Below are 21,431 nucleotides of genomic sequence, written 5' to 3'. Positions count from 1 at the left end.
TGTGTTTCTCGATATACATATAGTGGGCTTTGGTAGAACGCTGGCAGTTTTGAATAAGAAGATTATCCTGTCCTATCGTATAATGAGGTGATGATGCTTTCGCTGGCATTTGGCAGCACCATGTATTTGGTGAATCCCTCCAAAAGGCTAAAATTGGCTGCCAAAAATCTGCATTATTGGAGAGAGATGTTATATAACTGATTAAAGTCTAAAGCTATAGGGTCCTCTCGTTCTGTGTAACATATACGGTTCCAAATTTAAACCACCTTTAAAAATCATCTTTATATTGCTGTCACTACAGGCTGATCCAAGAAAATACATAGCAGTCACCGGCGCAACCACTCCATGCATAATTATGGTATGACCTCAACTTGCATTGTTAATTATATATATTTATGTTTATATATATTGCCTAAGCTCTTTCGGTTTCTAACAGTTTCAAGAAATTATGCTTTCAATCACAGGGGATGTGACTGTGCAATTTATGGCAGCTTAACTTAATTTGCCTATCTGTTTCGCTAAGTTGCTTATATATACATGTTCTCTAATTATGAAAAAGATATCCAATTAAAGCAAATGAAACGAGAGAAGAGAAAGCCACACAATGACGTACACCAACTACTCTAGTACTTGTTACAACCACACATGCATGAGGCATAACACAAGCCATTATTGAGTCATAAATCAGGATAAAGCTCACGCAAACCCATCCAAAAAAGTCAATTGGTCGTGTGGATTTGGAAAACCATGGCGATGGTGATGATGAATGAAGAGATCATTGATGATGTTAATTGGTTTGGACGCTGTGCGTGTAATTTAGAGCCAATGTTGACTTGGGTAGCAAACAAAAGTGTGCAGTAACTTCGAAAATGGCCCTACTTGGGTTGCTACTTTGCGCCATATACCAAATTAAGGCGGTGAAAGTCACTAGTACTTAAATTGGAACAGCTGGGAACTAAGGCATAACCATACCACAAAAGCAAGAGAAGGACAGTGCATAACCCCATCATAAATTAATTAACTTGAAGTGTTTAGGCTAAGCTCACGCTTCTGATTTATCATGTATCGCTGTTTAGGCAATTGATCTAAAGGTTCAAATTATGACAGACATTGACAAAAAGATATATTGATAATTAAGCCACGGGGCTAGCTTGTACACATGTTATTGCAAATTACGAAAGGTCCTGCCGCCAAGCCTTGGTAATTATCAAAGATTGTGGAGGCAGTTATCCATGTCTATGTGGTCAAAAGTCATTAAGGTTCTCAGCAAAATCAGAGGCAATAACATTGCCGTCAAAAGCAGGTTCTAAGTTATGATTAAATAAACCACCGTAAAACCTTTTATTATGGACCGTGTCAAACCTTCTCTCTTTTGTTTCGCTGAAATCAAGATATTAACCTCTCAGCGGCTAATAAGTGTTCAAAAGAATATTAGTTAAGGATTATTTACTAGTTATTACACTTTATTAAATATTTTAATTATTTTTAAAAATATTAAATACTCCCATAACCCTTAATATAAGACACTACTAACAGAATTACATATGCTAATAAAAACAAATATACGTTTATAATTTAACTCTAAGTTTGGGATTTATGTGTCCACCTTGCTAGGACATGCGCCTATTGGCAATTTGACACATATGCGGATATTTGGACAAAGGTAGACAAATTCACTCTAAGGTTTTTAAAAAATTATCTCATGAAAATTCATGATGCTAATATGCGCAAACATATACGTATATACTTTAAGTTTAATAGGAAACAAGTTACTCTTTCAATATTTTAGATTTGGACGACCGCTAGATTATTTTAAGTTGTTTTTCATGTTAAAACAACTTTGATATAATATAATTCAGAAATTACAGTATACATATTGAACTTTATCCATGTAATAATGACACTGCTAGCATTTGTTAGAAAGAAAAACATATGCCGACGCAGCTTCTAGCTAACAAGTAACAACCTTAATTAGGAGTTCGGGCACCATTTGAATTCGTCATAAAAGTAAAAAAGTATAATCAACAAAGACAACGTAGGAAAAAGGGAAGAGAAATATTAAAGGTGGTTGAAGTGAAATACTAAGTAATGTTGTAGCCTTTTCGGGTCAACTAACGGTGCATCCGACAAGTGATATTGAAATGCTTTTGCTGAATAATGGCTTTTGAACTTAGCAAATTCTTAACTATATGATATAGGGACACCGACAAGATGCTGTCTCATGCATAAAAGGGAAAAAATGCCAACTAGTTATGATGTTAGTCAAATATATATACATTTTTTTTCTCTTTATACATCATAAAGTTTTAAACCTCAATTTGAATCCTAAATTATTTTTTCACGTGCTCTAACCTTCGGAATAGTAAAAAAAAAAATGTAACACGTTACTCTAAACTATGAAGATGAATAAATAAATACTACAAAATCACAGATGTAAAAGGTGTGTATAATGTCAAATTACACTTATTGGCCCGTGAAATATTTATGTTTTGTAAGGTAAGCACAAATTTTTATTGGGTTAATTCTCATCCTTTTTTTTATATATATTATTATGCGGATTCGATTTTTTCTTGCACTACTAAAATTTTGTTTGGTGAACAACGCTTTTCCAAAAGATTCCTTGATATTTGAGCATTAAAAACATGGGTTTTTATCCTGTTCTTACTGAATAAGCACCCATCTTAACTAAATATTTTTCTCAGAGTGCATCTCGCATAGTTTGCATAAGAACCGGTTGCTTATTTAAGCTCGAATACTTATTTTATTTTTAAAAAATATTTATGTATATAATATGAAAATAGTTTTGAAAATTTTACTCAATAAATTATTGATGAAATATAAGGGTATGGAATTATTGGTGGACCTATTTAGTAATTTTGTTGAAAAGTACTTGGATGACGAGATAATGTGCTCATTTAAAAAAATCAAGGTAAAAATAAATTTTTTTTTATGAATATTTAATAGTGATTGTCTATTATTACCATTTATATTTTACTTTATTAGTATTATCTTATATGTAAATTGTTCAGTTACGATTTATGTTTATGAATTACTATAATACGAAAGACTCTTCTTTTTCTCTTATATCGATCTTTATATTGCTTCCACATTACGCTTTATAGTTATATGTTTGATTCTTTGATATAAATAAAAGAAACACATATTTGTTAGGATACAAACAAGGTCCTACATTGATAAAATATGAGAAAAAAAAGATTTTATAAAACACGCATATACGTTGTAAGTTGAGAGGCCTTTTGAGGAAGATGATCAAAAGTAAAATTGTGAGAGTTTAGGCCTAAAGCAGACTATAGTTCATCATTATGGAGCTTAAAGATAGATTTCTCTAAATAAACGTCAAGTTAGTTACAAAAAAAAAGTGATAAGAATTGTTGGTTGGATACAAAAAAGTGATAAATGGATAAATTCCGCTTAAAGATAAATTCTCTTGAATAAGATGTTAGATCACTTGAGTTTATAAAGCACACATATATTTCAATGGTTGAAAAGCTTTTTGGGAGATAACTAAAAGTAACATCGTGAAGGCTTAGGCTTAAAGCAGATTATGATCATTATTGTGAAGCTTAAAGATAGATTTCGTTGAATCAACATCAGGTTGGATACAAAAAAGTGATAAGTGAAAAGATTTGCGTTGAATGAGATGTTAGGTCCAGGTCCCACCAAGTGATAAGTGATAAAATGATATATAAAGAAAAATTCGCTAAATGAGAGGTTGAGTCTGTTGTTTGATGAAAGATTATTGGGATACAAACAATGTCCGATATCAATAAAACATGAGAAGGAATAAGGGTTTATAAAATGCACATATACTTCAATGATTGAAAAATATTTTAGGAGATGACAAAAAAAAAATTATGTGAGCTTCAATTCAAAACAGACAATTTTTTACTATTGTGAAGTTGTTTATGAAATAAACTTACAAAAATAATGAAGTTACAACCCTCTCCTCTTGATGTAAATACCCTCTTAAATAAATGCCAACAAAATAATCCTAACAATATACTCCCTTCATTTTTTATTCATAGTCGTTTTGTCAGAATTTGTCATTTTTTTTTTCATTGTCATTTTACTAAAATCAATTACTTATTAATTTTCATAACAAAATTTTACAAGTGAAATCCATTTAAGAATTTCAAAGAAAGATGCCTCTTAATGGCTTAGTTGAGTCTTTATAATTAGATAAAAGTTACTTGTAATTTTAACATGTACACTAATCTTTTGAGTGAGTCTTTTTGCCAGATGCCCCGATATATCATTACTGTCTTGTCCTTTATTATTGATGATATCCCTCCGTTCTATCACTTATTATGAATAGAAAAAGGAATAAAAAAAGAAAGCTAAGCACAATTTACACGTTGAGGTTGAAATGATAGCTAACAATTGATTTCTATTGTGATTGGCAACGGCACCAAAGTGAAGAAGTCGAGAAATCGAATGAAAATGAAGTTAGGTAGAACCCAATGATTCATGGTGTTTTGGCTTTAAATCGGATGCATAAGTGAGGCGTTGAACTTAACCCGAGAGTTTGCGCTTCTAGAGGAAATAGATGGACCTGGCCATCAGAATGAATAACAATGTCAAAGACACACTTTAACTGCCATTGGGAATGATGAATTTGAGCCCGAAAGACCTTGCGAGTATAATTACAAGCACTCATAAGAATAGTCGATGATATATGTTATAGTAACAAATTTTTTATAAAAGAAACAAACTCCCTAGAATGATTGCAAAATATCTAACAACGATTATGTTTGACATTTCGGCATTCTTTAACCTGGTAAAAATTGCTAGAGTACTTTTACCGAATGAATTCGGCCTTATGGCTTAAAAGTGATTATGACCTTAACACCGCAGAGGAAACAAGATGCTTTTTCTATTTCCTTTTTATTTTGGGTCTAACGAGAAAGCGAACAAACTTAAAAGTACATAAAGCATTCCTTAAATTGAACGTCTTAATAATAGCTACTCATCAAAGATAAGCTGCCAGTTGACATCCATGGAAATGTGTTTTTCACTGATTGCGCTTTCCTCACTCAAACCACGAAACTTCTAATTACGTATTCAGTGAGTGTCTTCAATTGCATATACGAGTACTGTGTTACTTTCTAGTTTCATCATACTTCCTAATGAATTACTTGTTTTAACAAAGTAAATTTGAAGTTGAATTCCCTTCTTACTCAAGTTACTCTCAACACAAGTCACCAGGAATAGCCCAGAGAAAATAATGGTTTATAGTACTTTGCAAGAAATTACAGGTACAAAACCTCCTCCTATTCACTTAAAAAAAACTAAAAATAAAACCAACACTCTTACATATTTCCCAAGGGTTTATTGTAAAGGAAGTAGGTGATAATTTGTGCAGAAGTGCAATCCAAAAATATTGGCAATGGACAAAACACACATGGTTGTTCACAAAATAACTTGCTTGTCTGAGCCATCTTACTTAGCCCTACACTATCATCTTTAGTAGACAAGTGACAGCAAATCCGTTTCTTTAGATAAGAAAGGAGAATTTATTCATAAATAAAAGTTCAGTATGGAATAATAAAAAAATCATTATTAAAATTGGATCTAAATATATTTCTTTATATACCATAGGCAATAGGCAGGTCGATTGTCCATCAGATAGTTTAGGCCTCGGGGAAAATGGGAAATGAATTGGTGTGGATCTATCTTTATGGAGGACCATCATTCAACCAAGTATACACTGTATGTGCATTAAAATATATAAGGACGTCTAATCAAAATTTGATAGTATTAGATACGTAATCGAGCAACTAAATTTGTGATCACGTGCTCAAATGGTCTTTGCAATCAATTAAACTCAAGGAACGTCATTGCATATTGTTTTCTGAAAACCAGTGACAAGGCCTGTACAACAACAGACTAAAATTTAGCATACCGAAGAAAATGGGAATTGAGAGTGGTCTACTCTGCTGTCATCAACACATTTGTCGTCTTCAACCTGATTACTATGTTACAACCTACAACAAAATCCCTTTCCAGTGATGACATTTAATAGCAATTAACAGATTAGGTCTAACGAAGTTATCACACTAATTCCACGAAAGATAGTACCTTCCAGCCTTGTCACAAGTATCTTCGGGATAGATATACCGCAACTCAGCAGAAAACGGAAATGCATGTGGATTGTTGAAGACTTAGCCACCTACGAGTCCATTCCATGTTTACAACTTGGTCAAAGACTATTTACTTAATTCTTTTTCAGTATATACCATGCATTAGCAAAATGAAAATGATTCAGAATAATTTAGCAAAAATGTACCCCGATTGAAATAAATAAAAACATAATAAAACTACACGTTCATGGCTTTAAACGACATATTTGTACAAATATTCACCTTGTCTATCCAGAAAGGCAGCTGCAAGCTTTGGAGACCCTTTTAATCCATGACAATTTTGTACAAACTTCAGACAGTCCATTATGTAGATTTATGCAGTCCATAATACCAAGGAATTCTTTAGAATTTTTACAGGATAATTTCTGAATCAATATTGCCAGTAAGCTTGTCTTGAATTCCTCACCAACCGCCACTCTTCTAAAATATTGGATTGCCTCTCAGAACATCCCAAGATATCCTCATGTCAACATTTATGATCAATTCTGTTGTACAAGTTGATATTATGCTTCCACAAAACAACGCAAGATGCTCATGCCCGCTGTTAAAAACAACATACTAGTGCTATCCAGAGTGCAAGCTGCAAACTTCGAAGACACTCTACTAATCCATAACATGATAACTTTGTACAAACCTTACCCATTGCATTATATGTAGGTTCATATAGTGAACAATAACAAGGAACTCTACAGATATGGCAACCAAGATAAATTTTGAATCAAAATTATGACTGCCACTACCCTCTTCAAGCATAAGATAGATTGCCTATTGAAGTACATCCCAAGAAATCCTCAGGCTAACTTACGTCATCAGTAATATTGTACAAGTTCCTGATATGCTTCGACCAAACAATGCAAAATATTCATACCCTTCCTCCCTTCACACTTAATAACACAACAATTTGAAATCTATTATTCTTTTCTCCTTTCTTTTTCTTCCGAATTTGATTACAGAGGTAGTTAAATCTGAGGAATACGTGCCTTCAGTTTATTCATATCATCTCTGCAGGAATTTAGATCTCTAGAAGGAAATCCTGAGAAAGTGGGACATTTCGGTGATAAAATTTGTCAATACAAATGAATAATTGCAACTGAAAAAAATTAAGTACATTGATATCCATGCAGTGAATAAGATTTATTTTCCCAGGGTAAGCAGATAAAGCATTAATCTAACCACTTTTATTTTGATTTTAGACAAAAAGTTTCACCAAATATAACAGTATTATAACTTTTAATGTAGATATAGGCACGGAGCATAAAATAGAGCCATAATCCTATGAGTACATTTTTTTCCCACTATGGGAAAAAAAATAAAGGCTTTTCTTTACTGATATAACTTTTTAAAGGGTATTTTTAATTAAATTTCTGTGAGTACTTACTCATAAGAGGAAAAAAATAGAAAGAAAAATAAAATAAATTTTTTCATATCTTAAAACGAGCTTATTATGCACAACTGCATAAGTTAGTTAATAGAAACTCTCTTATTAGTTTCTACAAAAACTTATTTTTAAATTTTAAACCCTATACTTATTTTTAACTTTTATGTAAGTTAATTTTAACTTATAAAGAAACTTATTTCATTTTTTCTTTTTGATTTTTTTCCCCTATGAATACTATACTTATGCAGAATTTTATCTAAATAGACCTTAAGAGCTCTTTCGGAAGCTGCTATTTTTAGCTTCTGATAAAGGTACTAAAACAGCTTTTTTTGACATACTAATATAATTATTATAATTTTTTTTTTACATTTTTTCAATTATAATACCACTTTTTCTATAAGAAAAGCACAAACAATCGGACCCTGCATCAACATGTGGGAAGAGCATAAATTCAGAGGGATAAACTCATAGTAAAATGTTGTCATGCATGTAGACATAATTCAAGGCTGTGTCATTTATTTTCTTTTCAAGGGAAGGTCAATGTCGCGTTTTAATCTCCATAAGTTGCAACTATGGCTTTGTACATGTATATATTGTATACACCAAGTAAAACACAGAACAGAAGTCTATCAAATAGACATCAAATTGATGCAGGGTTGCTTATCGGGAGAAGAAAGGAAGGGCAAAGAAGTCACAAGAAATAGAAAATTTGGAAATGCCATCAATTATACTTTCCAAGTTATATACCATGTGCAACATTTCCGAAATCATATTCGAAAATTTACTCGTCTTGTTGAGCCAACCAGCTTTATGTATAATTTGGATGACCAATCAGTGAACACCACAAATAAAGTGGCTGCTTAAATTGAAATATTGACATTTTTGAAATGTAATAAATCATTTTCTAAATACAATACACTCTTACTTTTTCATTCAAAAGACTTACAAGGATCATTATTTTGATTAACGAAATCAGCGGTGCTTACAGCCCCAAGGGCTGTCTGTGCAATTGAGCTCCTGGCTGATAAAGAGTGAGGTGGTGTATGGCCTTTGCGAAGAGATCCTTCAATTCAGGATGTTGAGATTGAACAGGACGAGCAAGCCTCTCTAGGGTACCCAAGACACGTTCTTGCTCAAGGACCTTACTGTTGCCTACATTTATGGCAAGGAAACAAAGTAATTTCAGGCCATGCACTTGTTGCCGATGATTTATCTGCAGCAGGCTCATTAGCTTAGGAATTCCATCAAGCTCCTCAACTATTGCCTTAGAATGGTCACCATAGTTATAATTCTCCTGGCACACAAACTTCCCCAAGGCAATGGCAGCCTCACTGGCTACATCAACATCTCTATTACCAAGCTGAGCAACCAAAGGAGCAAGAACTTGCGGATCCTTTCCCGAGAAATTTCTAGCCAAGGAACCAATTGCCTTAATGGCAGGAATCTGCAATGCTGGATTGGTCTCTTCCTTAACCACCCTCAAAAGCTGATCCAAAACCGCCTTGGGGGCGGGCGCAGTTCGCTTAAAAGCAGCTCTTCTAAGATCAGCATTGGACTCGGCCACCGCAGCGATCTCCATGACAGCCATGAGACAATTGAGCTGCAATTCCCCAGTCTCAGACTCAATGATCTTGGCGAGACAAAGCAAGCCTTTGGTCTCGGTAATCTTCTTGAAAGTTAGAAGACACCCTTTGGAGAGTTTCCAAAGAGCCTTAGCACAACAGACCTTGACATGATACCTCAACTCGGGGCTCTCAACCTCCCTTTCTCTGTCCCTCCTATGGTGGCTGGAGCCTCGGCTACTCCCATCGGAGGTGGCGTCACCGGCATTGGACAAATTGAGAACAAGCGAATGAAGGCTAGCGCGGCCGGCCATGGGGTCGGCGAGGACGGTGTCCATGGACAACAATGACACAAGGGGTCTAGTGACATTGGCCCTGACGAACTCCTCGCGAGCGACAACACATTGCTCAGCCATGGCAGAGACTAAATTGGCAACAGAGACACGAACCCTCATGGGGGAGTCACCAAGGACCTGAACAAGGGTGGGGACAGCATGGGAGTCGACAAGGAAAGCAACGACCCTGTCTTGGTTGGTGGTGATGTTGACGAGAGCATTGGAAGCAGCGACTTGAGCGTCGGGGGAAGAGCCTTCCTTGAGAAGCTTGAGGAGGGGAAGAACCCCACCTTCTTCCAAAATGATGAACTTGGTACGGTCGTTGTCTCGGGCCAGGGAACCAAGCTCCGTGGCGGCTTCGGCGCGGTCCTTGGGCTGGCCCAATTGGAGAGTGTAGATGAAGGTCCAGACCCAAGCCAGGATGGGGTCGTTGCTGGCGATGGGGGGGAGGGACACGTTGGAGCCCTTCGACTCGAAGATGCTCAGGAGCCACTCCATGTCGCCGCTCGAAGATTCCAGAAGGTTCCACACCTTCCGGAAGTCGCCCGTGCTCGTCATCGAGAACACCTGCCGGAGGACGCCGCCGTGCTTCTTGCACTTGCGGACCAGCGCCACCGTGCGCTCTAGGTTTTTCGATACCTCGCCCACTATGCGCCGGATGGGACGCTCGTTCACGCCGCACTGGCTCCCCGACACCACGCGCACCACCGACCGCAGGTTGTCGCACACCACCTGCACCTTCCGCGCCAGCTCCGCGCAGTCCACCTTGGACGACTCTGCCTCCTGAGCCAGTTTTATGATGCGCTCTCCCAGCAAGATGGGACCCAACAGCTCCTCCCGGAGGCTCTTTTCCTCTTCCGGGTTAGGGTTAGGTTTACCCATCATCGGAGAGTGGAGACCCAACACTACTCCCCTCCTCACTCTCCGTCTCTTATCTTATCTATATAATGAAGCAGAGAGATAGAAGCAAATGATGATCCTTGTTTTTTAATTTTGCTGAATAACGAAGAAAAGGAGAAATTGTGGAAGGAAGAAACAAACAAAGAGGAGTAGGCTGCTAAATGCTAATCTAGTACTCCTCCTACTGTACGAGTTGAATGTTGATTGCAGCAGTAAAACGTTGTTTGTTGCTGCCTCCTTCCTACACGACTCTCCGTCTGTGAATAGTAGTAAGTCACTAATATTAATATATTAATAATATAAAAATGATTAATATTAATATAGATAGGGAAAATTCAAATAAAGGACAAACATACATTCGTTGATCATATTTTTTACCAAAAAAGGGAGAGTGTGGACTGTGAAGGTCTTTTTTTATTGATAGATGAGATTGAAGAAGATGCAGAGGAAATGGTAGGAAGGAAAGGAGTAAGAGAATAGAATAATATTAAATGAGAAGAATCGAGATGCGAGGATGGATCATCAGCGTTGCCCGTTAGAGACTTGGACTCCAGTCAACTAAAGGTTGTTGTTGACAATGCAAAGCCAAATCCAAATATTCATACTTTAGAACACGATTCTTTCGTCCCTTGTCCCAAATCATGAAATGCGTTTCCTAGGAAGATAAAACGTAAGAAAAAAACAAAGGTGAATTCATATAGGGAAAACAAAGATTCTGAAAAATAATTTTTAATTCATCATTTTTTATTTAATCAATTGAATTAAAATTTTAATTAATTAAATTTAGAAAAACAAAAGATTTTAATTGAAAATATGAAATTCAATTGATTAACTATATAATTTAATCAATTAAATTTCAATGTGTGAGAATTTCTTCGTTGCTTACAACTTCTTTGTGTGAAAAACTTTATTTTGGGTCCTGTCTCATTTTTATTTCTTTTCTACCTGTTTCATTTATAAAAAATAAAAAAATAAAAAAACTTTCACTTCTTAATTTCTATTTCATTTTCACTCTTTCTTCTCGATTTTTTTATATTTTAATTTTATATTAATATTTTAATTTGTACGATATATAGATTAAATATTTATTATATATAACTAAAATCTATAATAAATTTTATATACAAATAAATATTATATTTAAATATATAAGTTATTTTAACTATATAAATTATATTATAAAATTTATGGTATATAATTTATATTATGACATAAGATTATTTTTATTATTGATAATTTATTTTAAAAATAAATAAAATTTAAAATAGATAAGAAGTTAAAAAGAAAATTCTCTCAAAGAAAACACTTAAAAATATTTTCATATTAAAAGAGAAACTCCTAAAAGATTATTGTGAAATACATTATTATAAAAATTTAAAATTATTCATTAAATTTACTTCTAAAATAAACAAGAGGTTAGGAGATATAATTGCTTAAAAGTTTTAAAAGTTGAAATTAAAATTAAAAAATTATTTAGTTATTTTAAAAGCATTTACTTCAAAAGTCAAAACATTCTTCATTAAAGGATGTTATGTTAATATGTACTTTTTTCTTTGAAAACTTTGAGGTAAGTAATCTTTTTAATATAAACAACATATATCTTCAATTAAAACAGTCATGTTTAACTGTTTAAGTCAAGAAAAACTACTATGTACAACCTTCTTCAAGTATTTAAAGCAATCGGATATTCATATGACTTGAACCTGAATTAATTATTTAGGTTGAAACAAATGTCTTGAAATATATAATTTTAAAAAGAATTAATTTTCAAAATATAACTTTAAATAAAATTAGAAATTTAAATTGAATATTTTTTGTTTTTTATTTTTTATTTCAAATTAAAATGTACTATTAACTTAAAATGAATTAAAAAAATATATAAATAAAAAAACAAATTGAAGTTTTCATTTTTAATTAGCAACTTTTAAATATAGAAAAGAAAAGTCTAAGTCTGGGGTAGAGTATTTGAGGAGTTGAGGTAGCTTTTTCTCATAATTGAAATCTGACGTGGGCATAAATTGTCGTTTAGTAGAAGATGCAAATGAGAGGGTGCCACGTCTCTCTCAAATAACCTGCTTGTTACGTTTTCACTGACGCTGCTGCCGTGGCGTGCAACATGGCTTCAATAATGTCGCTCAAAACAAAACAATGAGTTTCATATTCGGGCCCAATGGCAATGGACTTGACTGCTTTTTATGTAGAACCTCATCAAAGGCTCATGATAAATTCAAAATTATATTTCAAAATTATATTAATAAGTATAACATATTATTATCTTTAATTTAAAATATTTTTAATTTATAAGGTTTAAGAGCGATGCTAGATCTTTGTGAATCAAGATTTTTTTTAACTATACGTAAATAATTTAATATTATAAATAATTCATTATTATTTATATTTTTTATCACTCTTTCTATCATATTATATATTAATCTCATTTTTTTAGAAAAAAAAATATAAATTAATATGATAATTTTTATTTATCAATCTATAATATATATTTTTTATATAAATTTAAGAAGAAAAAAAATATTTTTAAATTAAATTTGATACATTTTTAAATAAATAGAACGACCATGGCCCTCTAAGTCTTCCCTCCTATTATTCTTGATAAGTGTTAACTTATGTTAACGTGTCTTTTAAATAAAGTGTAGGTATATAATTATTTTAAAGAATTTTAATAATAATTACTAAATAAAATATGTACAAAAAATAATTAATAAAACTTGAGAATTTTAAAAATACCATTTGTTTTAGATTAAAAAAAAATAAAGTATCACAAATTTTAGAGTAGAAAGACTAGTAAACATATTGATAATTAGTATGTTAAAGATATTTAATTAAAAAATTAATGAATAAAAAATTATTAAACTTATGATAAAAGTATATTAATAATATTTCATATATTGTCTATATATTTATACATATTATATAAGGGATATCAAAATCTTTAATCATTTTTATTATCCATACATACATATTTGTTCCCATTATAAAGAAGATATTATCATTGAAGAATTCAATAGTTTTTCTCTCTCTTTCTTCTTTAGATGTGTTTCTCCTTCAATGAATACCTACCTGATATCCAACGTCTTCTTCTTTTTGACCTAATGGTAGAGTTTTGTTGATCTCAACGTTTTTCTATTATATCCATGATTTTTAGGTTTCACATATCTCGAACGTACTTATTAAGTAGTGGTTCCTATTTTAAATTCAACTTTTTAATTTAGTCATTGTAATTGACATGATAGATTGGTCGGTCATCCTCTTAAAATAAGGTCAGTTAATATTATAACAAGGATATCAGAATCTTTACATCTCTATTTTTATTATGACTAATTTACCTCTTAAAACTTTCACTCTCTTATTTTATTTCATCTATTTTCTCTTTCATTTTTTATTTTTATTTTATAATTAAATAAATTTATACATATTATAAAGGGGATACCAAAATCCTTACTTTGCCCCATTTTTATCAACTCCTATATAAAACACAGACTGTTATTTTATGCGAGAAACAGTTTTATAGATTTTTTTAATTTCACATCTAATTCAATTTTCATTTATCATAAGTATTTATGAATTAAATTTTAATATTTTAAAATAAATTATCAATAAATAAATATAATTTTATACTACAATATAGATTATGTATCATAAATGAAAAATATAATTTAGATATTTAAAAATATTTATTTATTTAAATTATTATAAATTTATATATTCAAATATAATAATTATTTATATGAATAGTTTATTTTAAATTTAGTTATATATGGTAAATATTTAATATGTACATTACACATGCTAAAATACTAATTAAGATTAATTTATCTCTCGAAACTCTGACTTACTTATTTCTTTTCATCTATTTTCTGTTTTATTCTTTATTTTTATTTAAATAAAATATATACCCTTTTCCATTAATTTGTAATAACAATTATTATATTAATCTCATGTGAAATTCTTTTTTTTATAATTTTTCAAGCGCTCTTTTATTTTCCTTCTTTTGAACTAAGCTCTTAGAGCATCTATAATGTTAGGTTCTTATCTGCTTCTTAATTTTAAACTCGCATTGCTTATAAGAAACCTACATTAGTGCATGCTGACATGGTAGGTCAAATTACTAAAATTTAAGCATCGTTGCTTATATAAGAGACGGTTGCTTAAGAATAAAAAAATAATTTAATATTTCTTTCCTTTATTGATGTCAATAACTATAATAATTAATTTTTTTAAAATTTATTAAAAATAAAATATGAGTGATTAAAAAGTAAAGGTGCTTATAAACAACTTTCATTAGAGTAAAAATTATAAAAATGTAATATAAATTGCTTATGAGTAATATAACAGTGTTGTAGATGCTCTTATGTAATTAAATTTTTGATTCCACAAAAACCTGAACATTTTAAATGTTCTTTATATATATATATATATATATATATAGAGAGAGAGAGAGAGAGAGGAGAGTTCAAATGACACTGATGTAACTTTTACTAAGTGTTACACCGTTCAATAACTTTAAATTAAATGTGAATTTTGTAAATCCAACCGTTAGATTGAAAGTTCATATCAATTTATATGTGTATGTCAAATTTTATTAAAATTGAACAACAACTTGATGAAACGTTTATCTTACTGATTTAATTAAGAGGATTTTAATAAGAGCATTTCCTGAAAAAAGAAAAGAAAAAAAAAAGTTAATGCATAAAACATTTTAAATTGGTTCTTATAAAAATAATAAAACATCAAGAAAAGACTATGTATTAATAGTGTAAAATTATTTTACATGTCATTTAATCACAAACTATATTTTATTGTAAATTTATTGAATTGTATAATAATTATCTTAAAAATTATATGAAAGATGATATTGATTAGTTGAATGCGTAAAGAATTTTGCTCTTTTTGGTAAGAGCTTTTCCGGTTTTGATTAGTTAAAGTATGCTCTTTATTTTACGTAGAACACTAGAACAGCTCTAAAGCACGTTGAATATTTACCTTCTAAAAGAAGTATTTGAATCCGTGTACTACGAGAGCAGACAACACAACAAACACACGGATATAACACGACTAAGATCCTATGGATTGAAAAAGATAATCTGCATGCACTGCACTAGCTACTTGATGTTTCAGAGTCGATGACAGAATATGAGCCACAATTTTACGTGACAACACGTGACCATAAGAGTATAAAACAAGTGTCTAAAGTTTTGCCACTAAGCCACCCTCAGTTTTCTTGGTATCGTTCATGTCACTATCTTTAGAATCCAACTCACATGGACTAGGAGGGGCATCCACTGCAGGTGAACAGTTGAAGAATCCATGAGGCTGCACCCACCAACACCGGATCAGTCACACAAACCCCACACTCAGTTTAAGACAAAAAAACATATGAAAAAATCAACGAGACAATTACCATGAGCATGAAACCAATGCGTTCTACTGGCATAACTGGCCACTCTTCTAAACGAGGGATGTGTGTCATTCCAAATACATACCTGAAATTAATTAACAAAGTTATATGCATTATGTTATACGTATAGGAAATTTTTTCTTGTCTAGTGGTACTTTACTAATTTCGTTTAACAAAATTTTCATAAAATGGATGTGCGTGAGAAAGAGAGGACCAAAGAACTATATCAGTTTCTTCCAAAGATCGGTTTTGCTTAACCCATGTAGCTACTCCTTCGTTGGCACGTGGATTTTGATTAGGAAATTCTCCTCCGGGAAACATTTCATCGTGTGAATTGGGTGTTACCCAAAGATTATGCCTCAAGAAAGCAGCTCTTCTTAAAAATTTGGCATCAGAACCTGCTAAAGGTAAACAATTTGAACCAGGTACTAGCTTATAGCCTGTCAACTGTCCAGTTCTATTGCCTATTCTTGTGTTCCTTACCTGAAGCATCATTAAAGAACCAAGTCAAAAACTATGTTCCAAGACACATGATTTTAACTGTTTTTTACCAAATTAATGTAGTTTGCTATCAAAATTACCGAACTGATATAGATTTAGAAAATTTACTAATATGAGATAAGTTGTACTCACTTAGTAGACTCATCTCATTAATATTTTTATTTTAAATTACACTGGCCTAATACTTCTAAAAGTAGATTAAACTGATTTGTTAAAATAAAACTAAATTTTATGAAGAAAGTAAAACTACGTGCAAAATTGTTGGTGGATACTGGATAGCAAGAAAAACATCGATTATTTCACCATAGAAAATAAGAATTAAGTTTCAAAGTATGAAAAAACATGGAATAGAGAATTTGGCCCTAGGAAAAGGGAAAGCCTTACAATCCAATGTCGAGCAGTCAAAGGATTGCAATCACGCATGGCTTCCAATTCAGATCTGAGCAGAGTCTCTTGAGCAAAAAATGCATTGTTGTGAGCATTATGCTCCCCTGGTTCCTCAACTTTGACATTGATCTCCACGACCTACCAAGCATCTTGATAGTGCTTAGAATGAGGACATGGAAAAGAAACAAAAATGTAGTAGCAAAGTTATGTAAGTTTATTAGAAGATGAGAGTTCTAATTACAAGTACAATTTCGAATGAATATGAAATTTTGGAAGTAGCCACATTTATGTAACTTTAAAACGAAGCAGCCCCTTATCAAAGAAAGTGAGAAACAAGACAGACAAGAAGAAGACACTAGTTTTGATACAATCAATAATCCTGACTTAGTTGCACATAATTCAGATATAAGAAATCTTCAAAATGGTAACTATGACTTAAATTACTTAAGATCACTGCTAATTAGTGTTCAACACTAGCAGCATAAACTGAAATAGTACGAGTGTAGGACAAAAATTTTTTTTTGCATTTCCACTGAAAGTACCTGATTCAAAGCATCACCATGTTTAGAATCCACAGCCATATTCATGCGAGCTACAAAGAAGTGTTGATGAACTGGAGCATAAAGACCTGGGGCAATCATGGTTCCATATTTACGAAACTCTCCGGGTAACAAGGTTCCTAAGCTTAGAATTCCAGTTAGCTTAACCTCAGCTTCAATTTTTCCATCCTGGAACAAGATTAATAAAAATAATTCTGAATCAAAGGAATACCAACTAATAGGGCATAAAGATGTGATCACATTTTATAAATGGCTGTTAGTTGCCTCACTATAATTCAAAGGATGATGTAAGATTGGATATTTGTGAAAGTATGCAATAAGAAAAACCAGATAATATATGATGTCATTAATTTTAAGCATATTTATCTCTTACAAATATATGGTGTTTGACTTGCCTGATAAAAGTACCAAAAAAATCCATACTCATAGTTAGCCACAGTGCACATAAAAGAAACTGAAAGTCTTCTAGACCTTCGGACTTCTGCTAAGCCAGTTCTCCAGTCTTGATGCTTCCACAGAATTCCATGATCCTCTTCGTGCAAACAAACGCAATTTTCAATTGTCTCAACTCCACCAGTGAAATTTGTGAAATGAGCATCAAAGTATTTAATGTAGCCCAAACAATCACATCCCTGTAACAAAAGTTGACTTTAGACCGATTGAAAATCAATCAGAAAGATGAGTTTGGTAAATAAAACACATTCAAAAGGATGGTTAAAGGCTACTTAAACCTTCTTGAGAGAATGTGCATTTTTCCCCAAGCCATTTTCCCCAGCATCAAAACTATTCTTCCTATAGTGTGGCTCATTAGGATCTCCATATGGTACAACCATCTCCACAAAACTCAGCCTATGAGCTACAGACCTTCTCCCTTGACTACCATCAACATACGCAACCGAATATATAACCAAACCTTCTCTGGGCGTAAATCCAACACGAAAGTTCCACTATTAACGGGAAAAGAACAAAGTGGCAGTTATACAACTAGTTGGACATTAGCAAAATAAGTAACTAACTCAATAAAGAAGCAATTCAACATCAACCTTTTGCCATTCAACATAAGACCCATCAACCCGAAAGCTTGGACCTTCAAGCTGAACAATTTGCAAGGGTTTTATATCACTTCTATCAGATCCACCACTTGTTTCACCATGTGTATAGTTCCTCAAGGGATCAACCGGAGGCAGAGGAACATGTTTATAGTCTTCAAATTCAATGACTGACATGTTTTGCATATCAACAAGCACATAGATGCCCTCAACTGGGCGTGCATAGCCATTTTCCATAGGGCAGTCACTTGAGGCTCGGCAAAATATAAGTGGCTTAGAAAGTCTACGATTCGGACCATCTGCTTCACTGTAATAACCAACACACCTGCAGAAGAATTATGAAGTACAAAGTTTAAATACAGAAAATGCATAACAAAAGATAGCAACTTATCCTAACAAAGATCTATAAACAATGGACACAACTAAAATTACCATGCATCAACCATTACGAGGTTCATGTCTTCAATGCCCCTTTTCTTCATGGCCTCTCTAAATGGAGTAAAATCTTTAACAACAGCTTCACATTCTGCATACTCCATAGCATCCTGAAGATGGACAGAATAAAACATTAGGGAATTGAAATTGCAACTTATCACATAAAAGGCAAACAAAATACAAATATGTAAAGATCTTGAACCACTTGAATTTGAAGATTGTGAGCTGATCTTTTATTCAATACTTATTATGGAATTCTCATTCATAAACAAATGAAAAAGTAACAAGGTAAAATGCTTCTACAGACGTTGTTCCTGTTGGTATAACATATTCTATGCAAGTTTCTCAGCAGAAGCCAAAGTAAGGAATTAAATTGCTTTCAAATACTGATACTAGTTGACAATTTTAAGAAATTGAGTCAGAATAAGGACAAACGAACATACAATTGGAGGCTGAACATCTGGAACAACGTGTGATGAAATGACTTTCCCACGGTTATGACCTCCTCGAGTTACTGCATGTACTTGTGATAATTCAACAATCCATATACTAGTCTCATTTGTCTTCCTATAGTAAACAACGAGTCTAGCACGTCTTGGGGGAAGTTTAACGGGAATTACTGCCCCTCCTTTAGCTATAGGAAGTAATGAAGGTTGGAAAGGTGGAAAGAAATAAGCATCTGCCAGTGCAACAACATGTTTATCTGGTTCCAACAAAACTACTTCAATAAAGCGCATACTGTCTCTGTGCTATAAGATATAAAGACATTTGGGGGAAAAAGAATCATTAGGGGCAACTGCTTCAAAGTACAGAGGCTCAATTTTAATTATCTGTATAAGAAAAAACAAATGTACAAAATTACAAATATATCTTTTAATCAAACATGTCATAGTGTAGTTAACCTCAGGAGTGGCTCCAGTTTCCCTAACAGTTGCCACTGCCACAGAGATTTCGGCTGCAGATAAAGGGTCCAAAGGGTGGCTTGATTGGGTCCTAGCCATTATACTCATTCCTGTTTAATGTTGCAACACATGTAATATAAGAAAACACGCAGACAAAAACACGGGAGAAGGGCATCAGTGGAAGGTTCTCTAGCTCTGAGAATTTTATGTATGGAAATGGAAATGGCGTTGGTACGAAGAAGTGATTTGGAGGCATGAACATGTATAGAAAGGCAATAATAATAGGTTACAACACAAGAATGTGTGGTAAGAGGGACATGTTATATATAATAATGCAACATGAACGTGAAACTGAAGCTGAAAAACATGTGCTTACAGCTCTCTATACGCACTGCAGTGTATATCTCTGTTTTCTTTTTTTTCTTTTTGTGACTTTTTGTTTGTTATGCGTTGATAATAAGGATAAAGAAGAAGGAGGGATGCATCATGCATGGTTAGTATAGTGGTGCATTGTAATGATTCATTTAAGGTTGATCGTAAAAAGTTGATGGAAGGGATGCTTATCAGCGGGGACCAATACGATAAGTGGGAGTTGATAGGAGGGTCTGCTTTTTATAATGCACATTTTTAAACCAATTAACTCCACCTAGTCACAATAAATAATAGATCAGTATAATCAGACTCAGACCCTAACTATTCTTAATCAAAACTTTAATTTAATTTCCACTCACAAAATCCTCCACAGGTTAACTAACACTTGCAATAAATTTAAGAACTAATTGATGAAACAATGGTCAAGAAGAGATATTTATAAAATAAAACTATAAAGAAATTAATGGAGTACATAATTTATTCTTATTTTTTTATGTTGAAATGTCAAAAAAGTTTGTTAATCCAACATGACGTGATCGTGAAAGAAATGTCCCTTTTGTCGACAGAACAATCCAACAAAAAGGAAAACAGCTGCACACTTGATGACTATTCATTTCCCTAATGTTATGTTTGGAAGGGAGGCTAAAGGGAAGATAAATGAATTAGGTAAGAAATTAAGGTAGTTTTGATAGGGAAAATAGAAAGAGAAGATAATTTTTTTAATTAATTTATATTAAATTAAATTGAAATTTTTTAACCTATTAAATATTTTTATTATTATTTTCATTGTTATATTTCAAATTATTTTTTAAATAAAAAAAATTATATATATCTAATAATAATTTATTATTATATTTATTCTTTTTATTTTTATTATCATAATAATTATTTTTATAATAATAATAATAATAATTTTTGTACCAGAAGATGCTAATTGATTATATGTGTCATTGTGAAACGAGAGAGATAAATATATATTTGCGAGTTAAAAAACTGTTATATGACACTTCATAGTTTAGATGTTACTAAAAGTTAATTCTAACCATTTAATTCGTGTGAAAAATAAAATTGGAGATTATTTAGGATATATTTAGGGGGATATTATATCAGTTCATGCATCTCCAATCAAGAGGAAGAAATACAATAATAAATAAAATAAAATAAATGATAGAGAAATATGAAGAAGAAGAAGAAGAAAAAAAAAAGGTAGAGTGGAAAGATCGTGGGAAACTTTTTTCTAAGATGATTCATATCTATTCAGGACTAGTTTTTTTTTTCTTAATAAAAAAATTTAATTACTCGCTGTATTCTGATACATATACAGTTCTTACATTTTAGTCCTTAAATATAACAATTATCTATTTTAGCCTGTACACTTATACTTTTATACTCTTTAATCTGTTTTATTCTTCAGTGACCATAATTATAGGACTAAAATAAATAATATATAAATACAGAGACTAGAATGGAAAA

At 32.3% G+C, this 21,431-nt stretch overlaps 2 protein-coding genes across 7 annotated transcripts; both read right to left on the bottom strand.

Annotated features, from left to right (window-relative positions):
* Nucleotides 1-5,759: 5,759 nt before the first annotated feature.
* On the bottom strand, nt 5,760-10,967 carry LOC109796218 (uncharacterized). Of its 5 annotated transcripts, none has more exons than XR_014434141.1 (5): nt 10,693-10,967; nt 8,486-10,593; nt 6,384-7,194; nt 6,100-6,190; nt 5,760-6,005 (listed from the first exon to the last, which is right to left on the bottom strand). XR_014434141.1 is itself a non-coding variant. In XM_083075445.1 (2 exons), exon 2 carries the CDS (start codon nt 10,319-10,321, stop codon nt 8,522-8,524), a length of 1,800 nt encoding a protein of 599 aa, XP_082931571.1. In that variant the 5' UTR covers nt 10,322-10,593; nt 10,693-10,967; the 3' UTR covers nt 8,241-8,521. The 5 variants fall into 5 exon arrangements, 1 of the variants encoding a protein (XP_082931571.1); XR_014434143.1 differs by having other exon boundaries at nt 5,760-5,892; XR_014434142.1 differs by having other exon boundaries at nt 5,760-6,190; nt 8,486-10,376; nt 10,478-10,593.
* A 4,319-nt stretch (nt 10,968-15,286) lies between these two features.
* LOC109797957 (amine oxidase [copper-containing] zeta, peroxisomal) lies at nt 15,287-20,209 on the bottom strand. 2 transcript variants are annotated; one of them, XM_029270907.2, is made up of 12 exons: nt 19,963-20,209; nt 19,587-19,696; nt 19,128-19,433; nt 18,682-18,794; nt 18,244-18,574; nt 17,932-18,147; nt 17,596-17,832; nt 17,183-17,368; nt 16,638-16,778; nt 15,967-16,235; nt 15,756-15,837; nt 15,287-15,667 (listed from the first exon to the last, which is right to left on the bottom strand). In XM_029270907.2, the coding sequence occupies exons 2-12, from the start codon at nt 19,692-19,694 to the stop codon at nt 15,542-15,544; spliced, it is 2,115 nt and encodes a 704-aa protein (XP_029126740.1). In that variant the 5' UTR covers nt 19,695-19,696; nt 19,963-20,209; the 3' UTR covers nt 15,287-15,541. The 2 variants fall into 2 exon arrangements, with proteins under 2 accessions (XP_029126740.1, XP_020213728.1); XM_020358139.3 differs by lacking the exon at nt 19,963-20,209 and having other exon boundaries at nt 19,587-19,950.
* Nucleotides 20,210-21,431: the final 1,222 nt, after the last annotated feature.

This window comes from Cajanus cajan, chromosome 5 (genome assembly GCF_000230855.2).
Source record: "Cajanus cajan strain Asha chromosome 5, NIPB_CcT2T_4, whole genome shotgun sequence".
NCBI classification, from domain to species: domain Eukaryota; kingdom Viridiplantae; phylum Streptophyta; class Magnoliopsida; order Fabales; family Fabaceae; genus Cajanus; species Cajanus cajan.
This window is presented reverse-complemented; position numbering and strand designations above follow the sequence as displayed.

Coding starts and splice junctions, on each gene's coding strand:
- LOC109796218 (XM_083075445.1), bottom strand. CDS start 10,321: ATGATGGGTAAACCTAACCCTAACCCGGAAGAGGAAAAGAGCCTCCGG.
- LOC109797957 (XM_029270907.2), bottom strand. CDS start 19,694: ATGAGTATAATGGCTAGGACCCAATCAAGCCACCCTTTGGACCCTTTA. Junction 19,434..19,586: donor AAACTGGAGCCACTCCTGAG/GTTAACTACACT, acceptor TATATCTTATAG/CACAGAGACAGTATGCGCTT. Junction 15,838..15,966: donor GAAACTGATATAGTTCTTTG/GTCCTCTCTTTC, acceptor AATTAATTTCAG/GTATGTATTTGGAATGACAC.